Source organism: Pelobates fuscus, chromosome 11 (assembly GCF_036172605.1).
Source record: "Pelobates fuscus isolate aPelFus1 chromosome 11, aPelFus1.pri, whole genome shotgun sequence".
NCBI classification, from domain to species: Eukaryota; Metazoa; Chordata; class Amphibia; order Anura; family Pelobatidae; genus Pelobates; species Pelobates fuscus.
Window position 1 is genome coordinate 83,883,963 of NC_086327.1, and position 23,318 is coordinate 83,907,280.

Consider the following 23,318-nt stretch of genomic DNA (forward strand, 5'->3'; position numbering starts at 1 on the left):
GTTTAATTAGCTATGAGAGCTGTTGTGACAAAATTATGTTGAAACACACTTCCGGTTAATATCTGCACAAGCATTCAGTGAGCAAATACTTTTGTAACGGTATGGGGGAGGAAAAATATATAAATACATTTCAGCGCATATTAAAAAAAAAAAAAAAAATGGAACAAGGGCCTCAATGTTTAATATTTCAAAAACTTAATTTCAGTTGAAATGCAAATGTATTACCTTAAGTGTTTTTATTTCTTGGAATATTCTGATTTATATTGACAAAACAAAACCAAGGCCACAGATAAGGACATATCTTCTTACCAAAGTAATCCTGCAGGACATCAATAACAGAACTCTACAAAACAACAATATTCATCAATATATAAAGTTAGTGATTTATTTCTAAGTAACATCTGCAGTTTGCTAGGAAACCACAAATGGCATGCAGGCAACTCTGGATTGATGATTTGTTGAACACACCAAAAAGGCAAATGGTATACTGTAGCTTTGATAAGTTATACCTAAAATATAAGATGGAAGATCCACTGCAGGTGCATTTTTTTTGTTTGTTGCAAATTCATCAATAATTCCTGGCACCAGATGGCCACAGCTCTACATAATTTAAGATGTTAGCAATGACATCACATTCACTTGCCTGTGAAACAGTTTCACTTAAGTTGTCAGGGTTGCTTAGAATGGGCCAGACGGTTACTAATAACATGAAAGTAGATCCTTGAGAAGTGATTTGGTGATGTACTTGTTGGGGAATGAGTTAACGTTATTTAGTGTAAGAAGCAAAATGTTGACCGATTTGGAGAAATATGAGCTTTGTTCCACTTCACAGGTCTTTTCTCCCAAGCTGGAAACATTTCTTCTTTAGCATTTACTACCCCCAACTGTGAAAGGACATGCTTTATCAGAGAAAGCCCATCCTCTTCATTTTTAATTTTTTTTATGTACAAGGCTTGCTCTAAAGGCTGGACCGGCTAGTCTCTTCTAGAATTTGATGGAGTTTCCGGTGCATGTACAGAAGTTGGCTTAGCCTTTGTCCACTTATGATAAGAGAGCATGTTAAGATAGATACCATTTTGAATAGAATCCTTCTCTTCAAAATTAACTTCTTTAAGCATATCTCTTGGTATTTATCAACAGCTCTCGTTGTAGTCCAGCATCCTTGGATGTACTCACTTTCCCAGCTGGTGTGTCTGTGATCAGTGTCAGTTTGTTAAACACTCCTCGTCCAAAGTAATCTGCTATCACACTGAATCCATCACTGGAGCATTTCATCTGAAAAGACAAAATTACCACAATGTAGAGTTCTGAAGGATCTTACATGAAAGGCAACTAGCTTGGACAAGATTTTTCTATAGAAAGCCATCTGTTCAGGGAAGAGGAGTTCCACCCAGGGTCTACATACTATATATCTTTGCAATGGTTACAATATGCCAAGTTCCTAGCTATTGACAATTAGATAGCTGTGCAAATACAGAAAACTTTTTTTTTTTTTATTGCTTCCAGAGGACTCAAACTGCCCTATTAAATAAATTAGTGTGCTTTACACAACTCTTTTCTGAAATTAATTACAGTGTAAGTGATTAGACAAAGAACCTTCTGACTGGTGAAACGTATGCCAGAGTTCTTGTTTAAGTTTGTGTTTCCAAATCATCTCACGAAGCAAAGGCCCGTTATGCGAATAATAAATGATTTAAAAAAAAAAAAAAACATCTTATAGCACAATATTTGCTGACCACTTGATTTAGAGATGGTATGTACCGCCTCTTTCTGGGTCTTCATTTTGGTATTGGCTTGGTGCTCTTGCCAGGTAGCAAATGATGTTATATAGGAAATTTTTCTTTCTACTCTCTTCTGATGCATAGGCTGCTTGTATCTTTCTCTACATATTACCTCCTTTATAAGGAATGCAGCTTTTTCACTATTTATATTATAAGAAGGAGGCACTATCTTAACCTACACAGTGTCAGTGTCACTCACGCTATACCTCATGGTATTAGTACAGGCATGCGGTGGAAAACACACACACACTTTCTTTTTTTCAGTGTTTGTAATTATTAAAAGGTAGGGGGGGGGGGGGGGGGAAGGGATAGAAAGAATGCATAAGTGTTAGGGGTTACTCCCAAAGTATAATCACTGCGTGTTCATTCTAGTCTCTAGATCAGGGATAGGCAACCTTCGGCACTCCAGATGTTTTGGACTGCATCCCCCATAATGCTCTGACACCCCTAGTGCTGGCAAAGCATCATGGAAGGTGTAGTCCAAAAGGTTTCCTATGCCTGCTCTAGACTGTGAAAAATCGCCTAATTAAGCCATAACCATTACTAGTCGTCATGATGTTTTCAGCTGGAGTGCTTTGCAAATCCCATAAAGAAAAATATAAAACAAAACATAGGAACACATTGAGAATTGTTAAAAACTTTGTTAACCTAATGTCTCCCACTTAGGTCTTTAAACATTTTACTTTTAGTTCACTTGTGTGAAGGAGGGAACCTAGGTCATTTGAATTTTAATGTAAACCCAGGCATACGGCACTTTAAACTGTAAATACCAGGTTGATCCCATCTACGCTAGAGATCCAGTAAGCTTCTTGGAGTTTATCAGTGAAGTGTAACATATCCATTTTGACACCGCAAACATAGAATCTTACATCTTTACTTTCATTCTTGAATTTATTAATTAAAATGTGAATTAAAGTGAACTGAATATAGAATCAGAAAATATAAAACCAAAAAGTTATAAAATTCACCTAACTGTAGCTGCGCTGTGGCTCTTTAAGACTGAATTTTTGCAAGTTGGTTTTCAATTCATTGTTTAATGAACACATCATATGAACACTACCTATACAAGTGTAATGTAATGTGAATCCTAGTGGTCAGCCATTCAAGAACGAGCAGTTGCTAATTATATAATAAACATGGCTAAAAGAAGACTACAGCCAGCAGTCCACAGTGGTACTGAAGGGCATATGCACAATTCAGAGCACTATATAATAAATTAGTAGCAATACGTGGCAAAACTGACAAACTTGCAATGGTTTTAAAAATACAGACCCTTGGTCATTACATTAATACTAGATACAATAGATATCAAACGTACAAATAAGAATCAAGATTCATCATTGGCACCTGGAGATGGTGTATAATTAATTATACCTGGTGTTGGAAATGTTCATACAGATCCTTTTTCTCCTCTTGGGCCTGGATCATATCCAGAACCTTGTGGTTTTCAGGCGAGCAGGTTGGGCATTCAGAGTCACTTTCGGCATAACTCTCAAAGCAGTGCTGGTGGAAGGAATGGCCACACAAAAAGTGCACAGATGGCAGCTCCAGCCCACTGCTACAGATACTGCACTTAGTCTTCTGAAAGATCTTCGGGCTTAGAAGAAAATAAACAAAATTGTGTTGCATTTCTGTCATCTTTTCTCCATAAACTGTACAAATTGCAGGAGGGGTAATTTAAGGCAAATCTTACTTGACTAGAAATCTTATGGACCTCTATCAACTTCAAAAAAAGCAACAAGTAGTTGATGTGGTTTATGGTAAATTGAGGGTTAGACCATATTAATGTACTTCCTTAAAAACCCACGCAAAAGTGGGAATATCCATTTTAACAGCTTTTTGAGAGACTATATACCTCACAGCATACTGTCAGCTTCCACAGCCTGGCTCACCTAGTTCGGAGTTCTTGGATCTCCTTGCGGATGCGGGCAGTATCTTCTCTGTACTGACGCACGGTTTTTTCATCCTCCTCGGTCTTCTGACTCAGCTTCTGCATCTTGTTGATCAAGTACTCCCGGATCACAGACAGGGTGGCAGTAGAGTTATGGGCCAGAGTTTGGACCACTATAAGAGAAGAATTATACTAGTAATATGTCTAATGAGTAAAGTTTGATTTTTTTTTTTTGATAAACCCAGTTTAGGTCAAAATGCATTTTACAATCACTAACATCATATAATAATGACAGGCATTGTATGTAATACACCTCCCTCCCATCCAGTATCTGAAAAGATTTTCATTTGGGCAGAACACTTCTTTACTTAAGGCTATAACAATATCTTGCTTTTTCCGCATATATTCTGAACGACTCACCAAGCAGGGGTGGCATGAGATTCCGACTTTCAATATGTCCTAGTACTGTGGCTATATGCTCCTTGCAATCTTCCTCCTTGCGTGCAAAGTAGCTGAGAGCTTGTTCCCACAGGCAGCTCTCCTGTTCCCCATAGCGCTCGCAAGCTTGGATCACCTCCTGGTATTGATCATTCTGCATGTGATAATGCATTATCTGTTGGAAACTGGACAATGTATGCACAAAGAGGTATTAGGAAAATGGATTTAGTCAAACCGTGAGTATGAAACCTCAATATGGACATAAAAAAAATTAAGTTAGAGAAGTCAAATCTTCATTGGAACCCAGAGATCTGCCTACTATATTTGTTTATTTTAAAATATTTTTATAAAAAGTTATAGAAAGTGTATACATCCACCATACACATGAAAAGCTATAGAGCTGTACACATATGCACAGTCCTTTAATTTGCTGCAGGTATAGTGGCTGTGCTCAGATACATCAAATGCACTCACAGCTTGCCTTGCTCGTACAGGTAAAGTACTCCATTTTGAAAGTTGTGCATCTGACACAGAACAAGAGCTTTATCAAACACATTCTTGAAGCGTCCACTCTTTAGAAGAGATATGGCATCATCATGTAGCTGTTTCTTCACCTGTGTAGAAAGGTGCTAGGGTCAATTTAGATTTTATACTAACCATGATAACTCAATGGGCTTTTTATTACATTACACTACTGATTTAAACCCCCTGACTGACTTTCTACAACAATTACAACTCACAGATCGAGAGAGTAAACAAAGTGAAGGCGGAGACTATATTTAAAAGAAGAAAAACTTCCACAACAAGAGGACATAGTCTTAAATTAGAGGGACAAAGGTTTAAAACTAATCAGGAAGTATTACTTTACTGAGAGGGTAGTGGATGCATGGAACAGCCTTCCAGCTGAAGTGGTACGGGTGTAAGGGGGAGGCAGGGGAGCTAGATAGTGTTTTTAACACTGTAGGGTCAGAAATACATGTTTGTGTTCATGACCCTATAGTGTTCCTTTAAGCATGCGTGGGATAAGCATAAGGCTATCTTAGATATAAGATAAGGCCAAGGACTGATAAAAGTATTTAGAAAATTGGGCAGACTAGATGGGCCAAATGGTTCTTACCTTCTGTCACATCCTATGTTTTTATGTGTGAATTATTTAAATCCTCTTTGCAAACAAACAGAATTCTGACTGGCTGTTTTAAAGGTTGTAGTTACCTGAGGGTCTCTCTCATGTGCCCAGTTCTGTAGTCGTAACTCAAGCAATGTATCATAAACACCTTGTGGCGAGTCGTTTTGTACCCGTGTCATGTGTTCTAAAAATATCTTCAACTCGCAGGGATTATTGGCAAAGATTGGGATAAATTCTTCTGGATTGCACTTCAACGAGAAGAAACGATTATTCAAAACAAAAGCAAAAGAACTTTGGGGAGCTCTTTTACACTAGAGAGCCCGGCAAACTCACCTTGTTTCCCTCTGTTGGCTGAGGAAAGTCAGTACACAAACTGTTTAGCAGCTGAGTGGTCTCATTGGGAACATGGTGCATGAGTGTTTTCCCATAGCATTTTATGTTGCTCTCAGCTTGAGCAAACGGAAGGCGCCCAATGTATCGCAGAGCTTCATTGAAATTCTGGGAGAAGGGGAAACCAATATCAGGTAAAAAAAAAAATATTGTAATCAGAGTGCACTAGCCACTTACAACTACATTGCAGATATTAACCGTGAGATTTGTCTCTAATCTAAAATGACAAGACATGAAAGTTGCTTCAAGACTGTGTGGTGGACATGTCATCTAGCCCTCCCAAGCACAGTGAAAGACATTATTTCCTATATTGAGTCTCTTAGATTGTATCATATGAATAATCACCTTAATGTCCTCTAGTTGGATCTTCAGATACCACTCATGATGGGCATGCTTCTCTGCCAAGTAGAGCGCATGTGAGTGGTACCCAGCCTGCCGAAGAACCTTAATTGCTATTTCCACATCAAAATGAACTTCTCCTTCACTTGCCTGGTGTAGAAAAGAATAAAAAAACAATAGTAAGGTATTATACAAGCAGATTATCTTTCTACACAGGTATCAGAAACAAGGTTGTTTAGAATATTGCACAAACAGAATAAAATAGAAATTAACTGGACAGAACTTAAAGTATTTAAAGCCTTATGATATATTGGGTGGCACAGAAAGACAGATGCACTAACAGTCGTCACTCATTTGTAATATTTAAAGATCCATTACTCATGCCTTTTTTATTTTTTTAAGCTGTCAAACAAATGGCCAAAATTTAGATTAATTACTGTAAATTAATGCAGCTCACCTTGACAAATTCCTCGAGACGGGCACTGTCCTTTAGCTTTGTGTAACAGTTCAGAAGCAGCGTTGTGTGATCAGCGTTAGCCAAAGACTGGAGGTGCAAAGCCTGAAGATAAGCTGTCAAATTATGTATCCTCTGGGCATCTAGAAATTTTCTGATGACATATGAAGGCTCCAATTTTCCTATTGTTCTGGAAGCAAGAACAGAAAAAGCAATAAATGAAAAAGTGTATTTAGATAGATGGACAAACATGGAGAGAAGGACATAAACAAAAGAAAAAAAGGGTGTGAGGAAACAGAAGGAGGTGGACTGTGGAACTTTACACAGCGCTACATTCTTTTCTAAGAAGAATGTTCAAACACAAAATAGTAAATAAAATAAAAAAAATCAAATTGCAAAATGTCATCTAAAATATACAATATGGAAAAATGCTCCCACTCAGTAATAGTCACAATTTTGTATTTCAATTCACACAATTTAATGTTTAGCACAAAAAAAAAAAAAGCTGTTTTAAAAATCGAACCCAGAAGTTTCTTAAAGGTTTTAACAGCACTTTTTTAAGCAGTGAGCCTTAAGCGCATGCCAGTTGGCGAGATCAGTTCCCAATGGGTAAATTTAACAGCTGCGTTACTCAAAGCCCATTGCTAAGGGAGTCTGCAATCTCAAACATGATGCCTGTCTTTGCTCATTTGCATGTCAAGCTTGGAACTCTGCCTTATGATATAGTTGAGGAAACGGTATTTCTCAGGTTTATATGCCAAAGAAAGGGATAGCTGTGGAAACGTGATTTGTCAGGTTTATATGCCAAAGAAAGGGATAGCTGTGGAAACGTGATTTGTCAGGTTTATATGCCCAAGAAAGGGATAGTTGTGGAAACGTGATTTGTCAGGTTTATATGCCCAAGAAAGGGATAGTTGAGGAAATGTGATTTCTCAGGTTTATATGCCCAAGAAAAGCCCATCATAGTCAAACTTGAGAAATGCAGGTGATATATAACTTTTTTTGTATCATGTTTGGCATCACCATATATATATTTTTTTTTAAAAAAATTAAATCAAGAATAGATTCCAAATACTTAAGAATTTATATGGTAATCGAATAGCAATATCCTTGCTGATAAGGGAATATTTCTATAGAGATACCAGAAAGATGTGCATTACTTATGACAAAATGTAGATATATTGTAGAGTAATCGAGCAGTAGTTAAAATAAAAATAAGCTTTTCTTTAACCCTTTAACGACTGAGGCAAATGTCCAATTCCCAAAACAAAACCTGGAATTTGCGCTATAAGTCTGCTCAACCATAATTTACCTATTCCATGTTTAGCGCACCCACACTTATTATATATCATTTTACATCACATTTATATATAAAAAAAAATAACATTGAACGAGAAAAACTGAGAAATGTAATTTTATTTTCCAAATTCTACATGGCATTTTAACTGATTCTCAGAATACTGTTGGCTTTTACTGCAATAAAACAAATATTTGTGTTCAGCAATGTCTCAAAAGTAGAACAGTACCCCCCATGTACACATGTACAGATGTTAGGACATGTCATTACGCCCTTACGTTGTAGAAGCCCATGCTGTTTAGTACGTTATGACACGTCCTAACAGCGGCAATGGGTTACAGCTTTTCCAGTTTAATGTAAACCAATAAAATCTACTTTATCCTTGTACTCGACACATATGCTTAAAATTTAAATAATTTCAAAATCTCTTCTATTCTCTTCTATTATCCTGACATCTCCCTAGAGTAAAACGCAGGGCTGGCTAAATATTTCCACATGAAATTATACAAATGTTAATCCCTACCGAATATATTGTTGGATTGCTCCATCATGGTCTCCTTTGCTGTATAAGTGGTCTCCGTACTGGCGGGAGATTTCGGAGAGACCATCGCTGTCCAGGTGCTGACTTTTGGCCAGAGAAATAGCCAAAACAAACAGATTCTTCTTAAACAGCATCTGAAAAGACACACAACAGAAAAATACAATTAAAGGCTTAATAAATAAAATAAATAAAAGTCTCAAGTCCATGGCAATCAAAAGTCAAAACCTATTTGCAATATAAGCAATTGCGAATTATATCACAAAAGAGGAATAAAAAAAAAAAAAAAAAAAAAAAAAAAAAGAGTTCTTGACTCCATAATGGCACTCATTTCTCCTTGGATCAACAGCCTATTAATTTATATCCTAGAATAATCTTAATTTTCAGAAAATTATCCATCATTTCCCCCCCCCCCCCTCTAAATAGATCTAAAGAATGTGAGAAGACAACTTTTGGGTAGAGAATCCCACCATCTTTATTGTTCTAACAGTACAAGAATGTTTCTCTTTTCTGTAAGTGAAAACGCCTTACTTCCAGTTTCAATGAGTGACCTCGTCTGTTGTATATTCTTGCTAATGAAAATGTTAGTACCTAGAAGATTGAGTGTATGCACTTTAAGTTGAAGCTCTGTAATGGACTTAGTGTTTATCTCCAAGGAGACCTCCACCTCTTCCAGGTTACCAACCTGGCCTGTGAGGTCGATGCGAAGAATGGCCACATCCACCTGAATGGTCTTCCAGAGATCACCCAGCATTTCCCGACCATCTCTGCTTTCACAGGTACCTAGTCCCCAGCCTTATGAGTTATGTTTGGCTGCAGATGGGGCAACAGCCCTGTAGTACTCAGTAGTACAGTTTTTCTGGGTGCTAGTAGGGTGATATAGCTTGTGGAAGTGTGGAACCCATCGATAGAGTGTCTGTTCAGATCAACCACCAAACTCCGCCCCTCCCACATACACTTCTTGAATACACAAAGTCCAATAACGTAGTTTCATTGCACCACACAGACTATGGAGATTAAAACTCACACAAAGAAACCTAAGAAGTTGAAAAGTATTGGAGGTACTCCTACCGTGCAAATGAAATCTAATAGGCATCAAAACTTTATACATTTGATAGATTTTAGCCTCATTAATATGCTGTATTCCAACTATTTATTTAAACATTATCAAATCTTTAAACACTTTGCACAATGATGCACTATAAGCTGGCCTCCTTAGTCTTCCTCACTCTCATCACATGTGTGTGCCAGGCTCAGCCACTAACAGCACTGATTGTTTTGGAGTACAAAGAAACTTGCATCAGAAGGAGAGGACGTTTGAGGAGAAATATAGTAAGGATATCACCACCTGTTTGGCTGTAGTGCCTCTCACTATCTTCAGCAAAACTGAATAAAAGCAGCCCACTCTGCACTGTAATGGACTGAGCTTTGTGCACACACTAATAAAGTAGTATTTCTGGCATGAGGGATGTGTCTAAGGAGATAGGATGTCTGGTGCAGCATCCTGGAAAACTGTGTACAAACTATTATTTTTTTTTAATTATTTCATTATTATTATTATATACTATAAATGATTTGAACACATTAAAACAAAAGTAATAATAATAATAATAATAATAATAAACGCACATACAAAACCACAGCATATTAATAAGGCCATAACCCCAATGCATTGGTGCCTGCAGTGTTTTATCATGTCCTATCATGCTGCAAAAATTTGAAGCGTGATACCTGAATACAACTTTAAAATATATAATCTAGCTTTCCAAGAATCATAGAAAGTCTAAATGTTAAAGGGAATGTTCTGGTGTAGAGTCATATTGAGATGTACAGTAAAATATGGAGGAGATATATATATATATATATATATATATATATATATACACACACACACACACTGCACAGTCAAATATGTTAAAATTAAAATATGTATTATATAGATATGTTCTGCTTAGATTCGAGTGATAGAAGTTAACAATCCATAAAATTGTATTTCTTTGAGAATACAAATACATTAAGGTTATACATGCTAGAGGAGGGAGCTCTATAAATTTTAGATATGGAACGTCAATATATTTCTTAGATAAACACAGACTTCACAACTTCAAAATAGGTTTAAAAAAAAAAAAAAAAAAAAAAAGAGATAGAAATCGTTTAGCACCTCCAATTTGGTTTGCGTGTCCTTCTCATGTAATGCATGCAAAAATCCATCTCGTGTCAGGACATACAAGGATCCCCACTCTGTCAGTACATCCACCACGTCTGCCAGGATACAACTGAAGGCAATCAACTTGTTCCCTAGATCGTATAAGGTAAGAGTCTGTCTTTCTGGCATGTTGTCATTGCCTGCTCGAACAGCAAATTCCGACCTGTGTGAGCAGAGAAACATTTGAAACGTTCAGAAGTGCTAAAGGTAATACAACAGAGATAGAGGGCAGGAACAGCAGACATTCTTCTAGACTGTAAGCTCACAATGGCAAACTGCTCAATATGCGTGCTGGTTTACAGTAAAGTGGGAGTCTGAGCGCAGGACTTATTTTTGGATATTTCTATTTGCTTTTGTATCACAGCTATGTTACAATGCTGCCTCCCAGCCCATGTGTTCCCTATTAAGGGTTAATAAGTATGTAGGGGTTTAGAAAAATACCCCTCTCTGTCTAAGAGATATTTTTTGGCTGAAGCTGAAAGAAGCAAGGTGCATTGTTAGTATAGGACCCACCTAGGAGGTTTGCCTTGATGTGGCAGGTGGGCTTACATGTAATGGATATTAGAGTGGAACTAAAAAAACTCCAGTTATTTAAATGTGCATATGGAAATGGGCTGGTGTCCAGGTAACCCTTTTCTTTGTTTTTTCTTACAGTGAATTATATAGCTCTATCATACTCTTTGAAGTCACATAAGTATTGCTATCTAATCTTGTATGTCTAATAGTTAATTGAAACCTATGTACACACCACAAGAATGTCAAAATCTAAATACTTAACACAAGAAAAGATTTGCTTCTCACAGGATTCCCCACTCATGACACATCAAATTTTTATATATAGGATTTTGGGTGGGCATATGCAAATTAGTATATATATATATATATATATATATATATATATATATATACATATACACACACACACACACACATACATATACATACATACATACATACATTCACACACTGAGATACAGCCAACCTATAAAAAATAACAAAACTACATAGTATAGCACTGCTATGTGCACTGTGTGAGACAAGCATATAAAAAAACCTCAAATATCTTTAACTCACTACCACAGGAATACAAACTCTCCCCTTACAATTTTTAACAACATGCAAGTTTGACACATTAAGAATCTGGTCACAAAAGGCTCTATGCCAGCATGGAATAACAAGTGGGATCGTTAAGATGTCACAGAAAGCCATCAATCCAAAGGGTTACTCCAACCCTTAAAAAAAAACAAAAAAAACAAAAAAAAAAAAAACAAAAAAAAACTTTTTACTTACCTGGAATGCTGGTCATGGTGGTTGGAGTAACCCTTTAGTAGGTTAAAGAGCTGTACAAATCATTTGACTAATTAAAACACAGTCATGTCTACGTGATACCAACGTGTTTCCTGAATAAATCCTTAAAAACAGTCAAGGTTTGCCTACCAAACTTGTGGCTAGGGCACTCAAACCCCACAGTATATTTTTGTTTCTTCCTGTTAAATTGTTTTTGTTTGTTTTGATGTATCCAGTGTTGCTGAATAGGTTTGTTGGATATAACTGTGTTTTAATGTCAAGTTTTAACCATGCAGAGAGTTCTAGAGCCCGTTTTCACTTTATAATAAATAGGAAACATATCTCTCTCAAGTAGAAATGTAAACAACTTAATCACACCTGTCTCTTGACACGATAATTAGATAGCCACGATACCAGTGCACAATCAGTTTCTGTCCTTCAAAGGCAAAGCAGGGTCCCCTCTCATCTGGCTGATATAGATACACACAGTCATTACGAGCAACCACAAACTGGAGGTCCTGAGATGGATCAGAGAGAGTAGAACATCGAAGACCACAACCATGGTTATCTAAATCGGTGTATGGATAATCCTTCTGGGTCAGGTCATAAGACTAAAAGAGAGAGAAAAAAAAATCCTAATCAGTACAGGGCTGCACATCTAGTCACAGGCAAAAATCAAGAGGTGAGGGAGAAAGATTTCAGAGATATACATACACATATATATATATATATATATACACACACACACACATACTAAAGTGAGAGGAATTAGGATAAATGTTTAGGGCATGATTACAATCAAATTTAACAGCAAAAGAAGAAAAAACAACCTCAGTACTGGAAATAAAGGAACAGATTCCTTGCACCATAACCACTACTGTCCAAGGTCCTCTCTATGGCCATTCTTAGCTTTGTAGAACTAACCAGAGCCTTCAAAGGAACCAGGAGAGACTCAACTAAGTTGTCAAACCATACTAACAGCAGTCCTGGCACCATATCAACTACATTGGGCTGTAGTGGTTATGGTACTTGTTGTTTTCCTTTAATACTGTGACTAAAACATAGTATTATGCATCAAACATACATAGACACAGCTCTTACCCTCACACTTCCTGTTGTGACCACAAATAGGTGAGTGGTTTTGCCCGACTGCCTGAAAGCCATCCCTGTAATAGGATCATTCCCTTCCTGTAGAATCTGTGTCTTACTATGTCGGTCCCGTGTTATATCGCCTTTGGTTAAGACCACACTGCCATCTGTGAAACCTAGGAGGAAAACAAATAGCATCAGGTATGAACACAAACGTTCAGATAACATTGATCAGTTTTATAAACTAATGTGAAAATTAAACTGATTGGAGAGTTTGCCCATGATAAGGCATGCTAATACAGGTTGAAAAAGATGCTTGCATGTTTGGAAAGCAGATTCGGTGTTCTTTCTCATTCTTGAGATGGTCAGTAGTTTCGATAAAATTATACGTGACCTTGAAAGAAAGTTTGAAGGTGACGAAGTGTGCGGGGAGGGAACAGACATAATTAAATTCTTGTTTGTTTTTTTGTAAACAGACCCCCCCCACCAAAAAAAGCTTCTCTTTTTATCCAACTTACTACTTGTGATTTAAGGAGTTCCTGTTTAGCAGTGTTAATTGTTGCAGAAGTTTAGTGAGAGATCTGTAGAAAGCTAATTGTGTGACTTCACAGAAACAACCTGTAGACAGAGCTAACTTCCAAGCAGAGCTGATGCCATTCTGATGAGACCATAACTCCTTAGCAGGGGTTCTCAACCCAGTCCTCAAGGACCCCCTACCAGTCCAGGATTTAGGGATTACCCGGGTGTGTCTGTTTTTTTTTTTTTCCTTCTTTTTCTAAACTCCTTAGACACACCCAGGCAATCCCCAAATCCTGGACTTGTAGGGGGTTCTTGAGGACTGGGTTGAGAACCCCTGCCTTAGAGGCTAATTAGTACAGCAGATTTGACTACTGATCCACAAGCCCACATTATGAGTAGAATGCCCTGCACGCAAGAACTATTCTGGTGTAAGAGTCCTTTAAAACTGGTCAAATGTAGAGATAGGCACAGCCTGAGAGAAAGAGAGAGGGGAGGGGGGGAATTGCAGTTGCATGTCATCACAGCTGCAAGCCCTCCATCAGCTCTGCCTCAGTGACATCCCTGCTCTAGCAATGAAAGGGACTAACATCACAGGAGGATGATTGGGGAGAACTCAGCCTTGGTGCTGGATTACAGGTAAGGTTATTTCGTTTGATGGGAAGGAGCATTACCAAATGGTTACAACAACCAAACAGTATTTTATTAAATACATTTTTTTTGGTTGGAATAAGCCTTTAAAGGAGCACTATAGGGTCAGGAACACAAACATGTATTCCTGATCCTATAGGGTTAAAACCACCATCTAGCCACCCTGGTCTCCTCATGCCTCCCTAAAAATAGTAAAATCTTACTTGTATTCAAGTCTGTAGCTGCATACTTTGTCCTGGTTTCCTTTAGACCTGCCCACTTCCTGCTAACATCATCAGAAGTGGCAGCCTGATCCAATCACAATGCTTCCACATAGGATTGGCTGAGACTGACAAAGAGGCAGATCAGAGGCAGAGCCAGCATGATTCAAACACAGCCCTGGTCAATTAGCATCTACTCATAGAGATGTATTGAATCAATGAATCTCTATGAGGAAAGTTCAGTGTCTGCATGCAGAGGGAGGAGACACTGAATGAATGGATGGATGCATTTTAGGCAGCCATGACCCAGGAAGGACCTCTAACAGCCTTCTGAGGAGTGGCCAGTGAAGTTATCACCAGGCTGTAATGTAAACACTGCATCTTCTCTGAAAAGACAGTGTTTACAGCAAAAAGCCTGAATGTAATGATTCTACTCACCAGAACAAATTCAATAAGCTGTAGTGGTTCTGGTGACTACAGTATCCATTTAATATACGGTGACTACCTGGGTATGCCCCATTTAGTAAATGCGGTCCAATATAAAATTAGCTCTCTTCGATGATGAATAATACTTAGGATGCATATGTAAGCCTCTGCTATAAGCTATCCATCTGTGCCTATGGCCAGGTAGTATATATTTTTTTTCTACTCTTAGTAAATGCATAAGTAGTTTATATTTCTTACTTTAATGCAAGTATGGAGGTTTCTGTTTTTCCACCAGTCCCTTGTTGCTTACTTTTGTATTTCCCATTTAAGATGTTATTGGTGAGCATTCAGACATGTTTTATACATTAAAAACCAAAGAAAAGAAAATGTTACTTGCGCTTTTTCCTTAATCCCTATGTATATTTAGACAAATGGAGGTCATTTAGTTGCTCCAATGGCCATTGGAGGGATGCCCGCCTGCCAACGTCAAGGCAGACCCCCCCTAAGCGGGTCCTAACACTGACCCTTCAGCCTGCTTCCTTGAGCTTCTGGCAAAGATATCTCTAATGAGACAGAAAGGGGTATTTTTTATATACACCCCTTTACTTATTAACCCTTAATAGGGAACACATGGGATGGGTAGCAGCATTGTAACCAGGCTGTGTGATACAAAGTAAATACAAATACAAAAAGAGAAGTCCTGCGCTTAAGCTGCAAGGACTACAACACACATCAGCCCCAATATATAGTAAAAACCAAAGAAAAGAAAATGTTACTTGCGCTTTTTCCTTAATCCCTATGTATATTTAGACAAATGGAGGTCATTTAGTTGCTCCAATGGCCATTGGAGGGATGCCCGCCTGCCAACGTCAAGGCAGACCCCCCCTAAGCGGGTCCTAACACTGACCCTTCAGCCTGCTTCCTTGAGCTTCTGGCAAAGATATCTCTAATGAGACAGAAAGGGGTATTTTTTATATACACCCCTTTACTTATTAACCCTTAATAGGGAACACATGGGATGGGTAGCAGCATTGTAACCAGGCTGTGTGATACAAAGTAAATACAAATACAAAAAGAGAAGTCCTGCGCTTAAGCAGCAAGGACTACAACACACATCAGCCCCAATATATAGTAAAAACCAAAGAAAAGAAAATGTTACTTGCGCTTTTTCCTTAATCCCTATGTATATTTAGACAAATGGAGGTCATTTAGTTGCTCCAATGGCCATTGGAGGGATGCCCGCCTGCCAACGTCAAGGCAGACCCCCCCTAAGCGGGTCCTAACACTGACCCTTCAGCCTGCTTCCTTGAGCTTCTGGCAAAGATATCTCTAATGAGACAGAAAGGGGTATTTTTTATATACACCCCTTTACTTATTAACCCTTAATAGGGAACACATGGGATGGGTAGCAGCATTGTAACCAGGCTGTGTGATACAAAGTAAATACAAATACAAAAAGAGAAGTCCTGCGCTTAAGCAGCAAGGACTACAACACACATCAGCCCCAATATATAGTAAAAACCAAAGAAAAGAAAATGTTACTTGCGCTTTTTCCTTAATCCCTATGTATATTTAGACAAATGGAGGTATTTGTATTTACTTTGTATCACACAGCCTGGTTACAATGCTGCTACCCATCCCATGTGTTCCCTATTAAGGGTTAATAAGTAAAGGGGTGTATATAAAAAATACCCCTTTCTGTCTCATTAGAGATATCTTTGCCAGAAGCTCAAGGAAGCAGGCTGAAGGGTCAGTGTTAGGACCCGCTTAGGGGGGGTCTGCCTTGACGTTGGCAGGCGGGCATCCCTCCAATGGCCATTGGAGCAACTAAATGACCTCCATTTGTCTAAATATACATAGGGATTAAGGAAAAAGCGCAAGTAACCTTTTCTTTGGTTTTTACTATATATTGGGGCTGATGTGTGTTGTAGTCCTTGCAGCTTAAGCGCAGGACTTCTCTTTTTGTATTTGTATTTACTTTGTATCACACAGCCTGGTTACAATGCTGCTACCCATCCCATGTGTTCCCTATTAAGGGTTAATAAGTAAAGGGGTGTATATAAAAAATACCCCTTTCTGTCTCATTAGAGATATCTTTGCCAGAAGCTCAAGGAAGCAGGCTGAAGGGTCAGTGTTAGGACCCGCTTAGGGGGGGTCTGCCTTGACGTTGGCAGGCGGGCATCCCTCCAATGGCCATTGGAGCAACTAAATGACCTCCATTTGTCTAAATATACATAGGGATTAAGGAAAAAGCGCAAGTAACATTTTCTTTTCTTTGGTTTTTACTATATATTGGGGCTGATGTGTGTTGTAGTCCTTGCAGCTTAAGCGCAGGACTTTTCTTTTTGTATTTGTATTTACTTTGTATCACACAGCCTGGTTACAATGCTGCTACCCATCCCATGTGTTCCCTATTAAGGGTTAATAAGTAAAGGGGTGTATATAAAAAATACCCCTTTCTGTCTCATTAGAGATATCTTTGCCAGAAGCTCAAGGAAGCAGGCTGAAGGGTCAGTGTTAGGACCCGCTTAGGGGGGGTCTGCCTTGACGTTGGCAGGCGGGCATCCCTCCAATGGCCATTGGAGCAACTAAATGACCTCCATTTGTCTAAATATACATAGGGATTAAGGAAAAAGCACAAGTAACATTTTCTTTTCTTTGGTTTTTACTATATATTGGGGCTGATGTGTGTTGTAGTCCTTGCAGCTTAAGCGCAGGACTTCTCTTTTTGTATATGTTTTATACATTCACTGTTTGGGTTTTATAAAAGAATGCTGCTAATAGCTTTACTGACTGTCAGGTCGGCCTGAATACTTCCTAAACTCACAGTATGATAAATCTGTCACCCAGGGGGGAAAAAGCCAAGTCCACACCTGTATGCAACATGTGCTCAAAAGCCTGATTTTATTGTTCTATGTCAGCTCCCTTGCCCAATGTTTAATTTACTTTAATATGAATACACAAACCGATTCATTATCATGTTGAGTTCATAGTTGAGAAGCATGGTGGAATGGGACATTGATACAACTTGTAATGCAAAAACTGCCAAAAATGTTAAAACAAAGACCATACGTTATGTGGACATCATTTCCTGCACTGTCCCAAAACTAAGCTCAGTCCAATATAGTCCTGCAACTCATATAAACCTTTGTATTTTAAAAGCTCTAAGGATTCATTTTCCACTGCCTCACTCTTTTCTGTTTCCACTGAATTTGCATTCCCCAGTAAAATACACTGAGCAGACAATAACAGATATTTAGTCATAGGAAAATTAGCCTTTAGATAAGGTTCACACTTGACTCATACTATAAAACCAGGTGAAAATTGATGCTACTGTTACATCAGGCTCCCTAGTAATTCCAGAGTAAGTTCTATAAACTAATGCACATGAGTACACACACACACAGAGAAACACTCCTAGCACCATAACCAGTAGAGCATGCTGTAGTGGTAGAATGGTGCCCTCCCTAGGAAAATAGTAAAACTATTTGCAAAAGTTTGACAACATATCTAGAGCCAGTCTCAGCCTGCAGAGAGCTTCCATAAGCTTCCCTGAACTAACCCGTAAGTGCAAGGCCAGCTAATTGGCTGAGAGCATCAGGCAAGTGCTTTTGACTCTCTGGAAGGCGGTGAATGGCACCTGGCAGAATCCAGGTACGTTGTCAAAACACTTTCCCTATTTACATTGGGAAGGCATGGGGCACTCCTTGCACCATAATCCCTACAGCACACAGTAGTGGTGATGGCGCTTGCTGTGTTGCTTTCACTTGTACAAGTGCGTCCATTACTTTTCATAAATGAGAAGAAGTAAGTTGGTCAGCATATGGACTTTTATATGATTTTGGTTGCTCCGTAATTTAAGGATAACAGAGGATACATCATTGCACACTTACCAATGGCCATGAAGTTGAGGTTCTCATGGACGGTTATACAGGATACCACAGTAGGTTTATTGCCCGGAATAGCCGGGAAGATTCTAGTGCAAAGTGGGGTACTTCCATCCCGCTTTTCTAGGTTCCACACCTTTACCTGAGAGAATAGCATATGCATATTAAAAATACACCATGACATCTCAGATTGGAAATGTTCTATTTGCATAACTCGCATGAGTGAGCAAAACTAAGGCATTTTTATTCATTTGTTGCTTTTTTTTTTTTGCACTTTTTGCAAAATTACATATAGGTGACATCTTGGCATATAATCTGTAAAGCAAAAGTAGTTAAAAAGTTACAACTGGAACTGTAAGCATTTGTACCTTCAGTTCTTTTTAAAGCAACACTTAACATCTTGCTTGCCTGAAGTTGCAACAGCACTAATCTTCCCTCAACCGATCAGAAATATTACACCTCCGATAACAAAATACAAGATTTCCTATTCAACACCCGAGAATCTCGTTAACATAAAGCATAGCATTTGTTTTCCTTATTTCCTTTAACTTAATACATTGTTTTATAATCTTTTCATTTCAACTTAATACCTTAAAGGACCACTCTAGTGCCAGGAAAGCATACTCGTTTTCCTGGCACTAGAGTGCCCTGAGGGTGCCCCCACCCTCAGGGACCCCCTCCCGCCCTGCTCTGGAAAGGGGAAAGGGGTAAAAACTTACCTTTTTCCAGCGCTGGGCGGGGAGCTCTCCTCCTCCTCTCCGCCTCCGTTCCTCCCCGTCGGCTGAATGCGCACGCGCAGCAAGAGCTGCGCGCGCATTCAGCCGGTCGCATAGGAAAGCATTCATAATGCTTTCCTATGGACGCTTGCGTGCTCTCACTGTGATTTTCACAGTGAGAATCACGCAAGCGCCTCTAGCGGCTGTCAGTGAGACAGCCACTAGAGGAAATAGGGGAAGGCTTAACTAATTGATAAACATAGCAGTTTCTCTGAAACTGCTATGTTTATAAAACAATTAGTTAACCCTAGCTGGACCTGGCACCCAGACCACTTCATTAAGCTGAAGTGGTCTGGGTGCCTAGAGTGGTCCTTTAATCATGTGTTGCTGTACTATTTTCCATACAGAAAACAAAAACTTTAACTTTATTAAAAATAACAATAAAACATGAGACCAGACTTATGAAAAGTAAGAAGGTATATATATTCATGCATAGAATAAACTTTTTAATTTGCATTTATATGAAGGACAACTCTAAAGTGGTGTGATATTCTGTTCATCTTCAGGAGTGCTGATAAAATAAATACCCAAGTGTTTCAGAACTGCAATTTCCATTCTAAAGGCTGGCAAAGCATCAAGGTAGTTGTAGTTTTAAAACACCTGGGGATCTCCTGTATAGAAATACCTGCTCTAAGTTCTACATATATGGAATTCCATGTTTTTTAAAATCTCATCCCTGTTTCACACTTACAACTGGGTTGATTCCATCCTCATCTTCCCCAACTGACACCAGGATGCTGTGCTGCTTCAGCTGATGAAGGTGAGTGACACGCAGTTTGTAAGCCTGGAAGGATGTCAGCTGCAGAGAGCGTGGTAAGAACCAGATCTGCCCTGTCATATGTAATGCTCCGTTAAGAAAGTATACACCAATTTTGGAACAAAAGTTTACCGTGTATACATTAGTATGATAAAAGTTATGGACATCATAAACCAGCAATACTCCCTTCAGAAGACCAAGATACAAGCATTTCCCTTTCATTAAGTGACAGAAGACTGAAATCACATCTGAAAATCTTCTCTAATTTCTAAACTGATCTATGTCTCCACTTCTTTCACATTAGGCTTAGGTCTGCAACAAAATAAATATCGGCAGTATACCGGGCTGATGAAATCGTCTGCAAGTGCATAGATTAAAAGATACACATCATCACTCATTTACAGTTCGTATCCTGAAGACTTCCTGTACACATGGTATAGAGTAGACTACATGAAGCAGCTGCCTCCAAATGGCACAGACAACATTACATCATTTTTAGAATGAAGGTGAATGCTAGGAGAGAAGACGTAGCTACTTGCCAAACATGTACAGGGTTATTTTGAGCAACTTAAAATTTTAGTAAATTAAATCCAAAAAGTAATTTTTGTCTCAATTTGTATTTAATTCACTAATGCGGTGTTTCATTAATAACCCTTTAAGATGTACTATTCTGATTGACAGCCACTAGGGTCAATCTTCTTTCTGCAATGTAATTATTGCAGTTTCCCAAAAACTGCAATGATTTACATTAGAGAACTAAGAGGGACAGGGGCACTGCACCCAGACCACTTCAATGAGAAGAAGAGTTCCTTTAAATAACCTTTTATCTATATATGTACTAAAATCTGTCTAGCACAATGTAATGAAATTGCATGCTCTTTATAGTGATGCCAAGTATGTCAGATATGACATGTACAGTTCTAATTAATCTCACTTACAGTGCACATGGTAAGAAAAGGGAGTGGGGCAAATATGCTAGTCTGTGCACACAAAGAATAAGCCAACATTCACTAAAGTGAGTATTGTCAGAAAATCAAAGTGAAGTTCAAATGTAAGGCCAAAATAACTATTAAAAAAAAACAAAAAAAAAAACACTTATGCTCCCCTTGTGTGACTCCTCTGTCCTTAAATTTGAATGAAATTCACTTTGGTTTTCACGACAAATCTTACTTTAGTGAATAACTCTGTAAGGTCCACGAAACTTATAACAGCCAATTATTGTAGCTCAACACACATAATAGCAGGTATGTATAGAATAATCCTTACCAAAAAGAAAGACAGCATTCAATGAAAACATAACAAAAAGTAGTATTCATTACAATAAAATAAAACTGCAAGAGGAGTGGGGTCTTACAGAGAAAGTGATTAAATAAAGAAAATAAAAAGGAGCAAACTGAAATGGGGACAAAAAGTACATTTGGATAGGGGCAGAGAGATGGAGGATGGAAAGCACAAACTGGGAGAATGGTAGACTGGAAAAAGCACTGTTGCTTGAATTGTGTAAACGTTTGGGCACGTGAAGGGTTATTTACAAAAGTGAATTTCAAATCTAAAGCCAAAAGTAGTTGAAGTGAAAGCATAGCTAACTTGAAGATTTTATTTTTATATTCTGTCTATTATGACCTTAAATTTGAAAGATTATTAAAAGCAGACATTACTCCCTCTAAATGTATAGGTTCCATAGCAATGCCAAAAACACATGGTTGCCAAGCCATGGGCACAATATAGAAATAAAGTTCAGACAGTATACATTTGCAGAATAAAACACCTTTAAGTTACTGAAACTGCACAATTATAGAGCTATTACAATTTTGTGACAGGCCTTCAAAAAGGTGGATAACCCCTTCCAGAACCCTCTTCGTGAATTGGGCATTTGTTTTGATATTTCAGGAGCCAGTGAGTGGTCAAACTATGGGGCCAAATTTTGATATATTTATTTTTTAGTCCACAGGCATTTTATCCTCTATTACCCTACATTTCTATACAAACAGTACAGATATTATTAATAACAATAACTAATAACTATGTGCACCAGTCTACACATCCCATTAAAACTCCAGGATATCTCCGAATAACAAGCTGCCCCGGCCGGAGTCGCAAACAGTCAGTCCAGGCGGCAAGCTAAGAAGTTGCTCATCTTCTCCCGGTAACCGGACCGGTTCCTTCTCAAAGAACACTAAACGCCTCCACTGCGGTAAGGTCGCCATCTTTCCTCCCTGTGGAGCCAGCAGGTCACATGACAATAGAGGACAGTCACATGACCCTTACAGCGACGCTAAGAGAGTGGACCAATCTGCGCTTCAGTCGGTGGTCATGTGACAGCAGCTGAGCTGTCGGCGTAGAATGAGAACGTGAATCTTTCTGACAGTATGGAGGTCTGAGTGTTAGTACAGCGCACTTGTAATAATATACTGACAGGTGTGGGTAGACAAAAAATTTAATTGTCAGGATCAAGTATTTTAGTAGATTTCGAATTAGGCAGTATTTATGTAATCTCCAGTGGACTTGGCTACTGTATATTTACTGTAATGTTATTGTATCCATTTTGAAGAATCACTTTAGGATCTGCTAACTCCTAAATGGCATGAGACCAATTTAAAACACTCTCATTGAAGGGTTATTCCAACCACTATGACCTCTTCTGCTTTTTGTATGGGTTATGGTGGTGTGAGTCTGGATATGCAGTGTTTACAAGGCTAAATAGGGACCTGAGATGAGGCACCTGTAACAGGGAGGGGTGCAAAACCAAGGAGTTGGCTAGACTCCCAAATATATATATATATATATATGAAACATGGGGGGGAGGTGGTTGCACTCACCTGAACATGCTTAAATGGGGTGCTGCTGGGAGCCATATTATACAATAAGCAATACACACAAACAAAAATAAGAAAAGGGCTTTTAAAGCATTTTAATCAGACAAATCAGAGGCATCCTATATAAGATATAAGGAAGCCAATAATACTTGCAAAAAGGCAATTAAAGTGGCTAAACTAGAAAATGAGAAATTGATAGCCAAAGAATGCAAAACCGACCCCAAAAATTTTTCAAGTACATTAATTCTAAAAAAACAAAAAATGAAAGTGTAGGTACACTGAAAACAGAGATGGGTCTGTTAGTCAATGAAGACCAGGAAAAGGCAGACATTTTAAATAACTTTTTTTCTTCAGTATTTATTAATGAGGATCCTATGGCAAGAGATATGCAAATTATTTCTGCAACAAACTTGCAGATAACGTGTGATTGGATAACTCGAGACAAGGTGCTAC

At 38.4% G+C, this 23,318-nt stretch overlaps 1 protein-coding gene across 1 annotated transcript; it reads right to left on the minus strand.

Moving 5' to 3' along the window:
- Positions 1-161: 161 nt before the first annotated feature.
- VPS11 (VPS11 core subunit of CORVET and HOPS complexes) lies at positions 162-22,275 on the minus strand. Its single transcript, XM_063436318.1, has 16 exons — positions 22,115-22,275; positions 19,984-20,132; positions 18,523-18,658; positions 12,849-13,012; positions 12,126-12,358; positions 10,416-10,623; positions 8,240-8,391; positions 6,423-6,609; positions 5,972-6,115; positions 5,570-5,734; positions 5,323-5,484; positions 4,585-4,724; positions 4,093-4,295; positions 3,674-3,845; positions 3,156-3,378; positions 162-1,275 (listed from the first exon to the last, which is right to left on the minus strand). Exons 1-16 carry the CDS (start codon positions 22,254-22,256, stop codon positions 1,111-1,113), a joined length of 2,745 nt encoding a protein of 914 aa, XP_063292388.1. The 5' UTR covers positions 22,257-22,275; the 3' UTR covers positions 162-1,110.
- Between the last annotated feature and the right edge of the window lie 1,043 nt (positions 22,276-23,318).

Coding starts and splice junctions, on each gene's coding strand:
- VPS11 (XM_063436318.1), bottom strand. CDS start 22,256: ATGGCGACCTTACCGCAGTGGAGGCGTTTAGTGTTCTTTGAGAAGGAA. Junction 20,133..22,114: donor GGGCAGCTTGTTATTCGGAG/ATATCCTGGAGT, acceptor ACGGAGCATTAC/ATATGACAGGGCAGATCTGG. Junction 6,610..8,239: donor GCAATCCAACAATATATTCG/GTAGGGATTAAC, acceptor TCTTGCTTCCAG/AACAATAGGAAAATTGGAGC.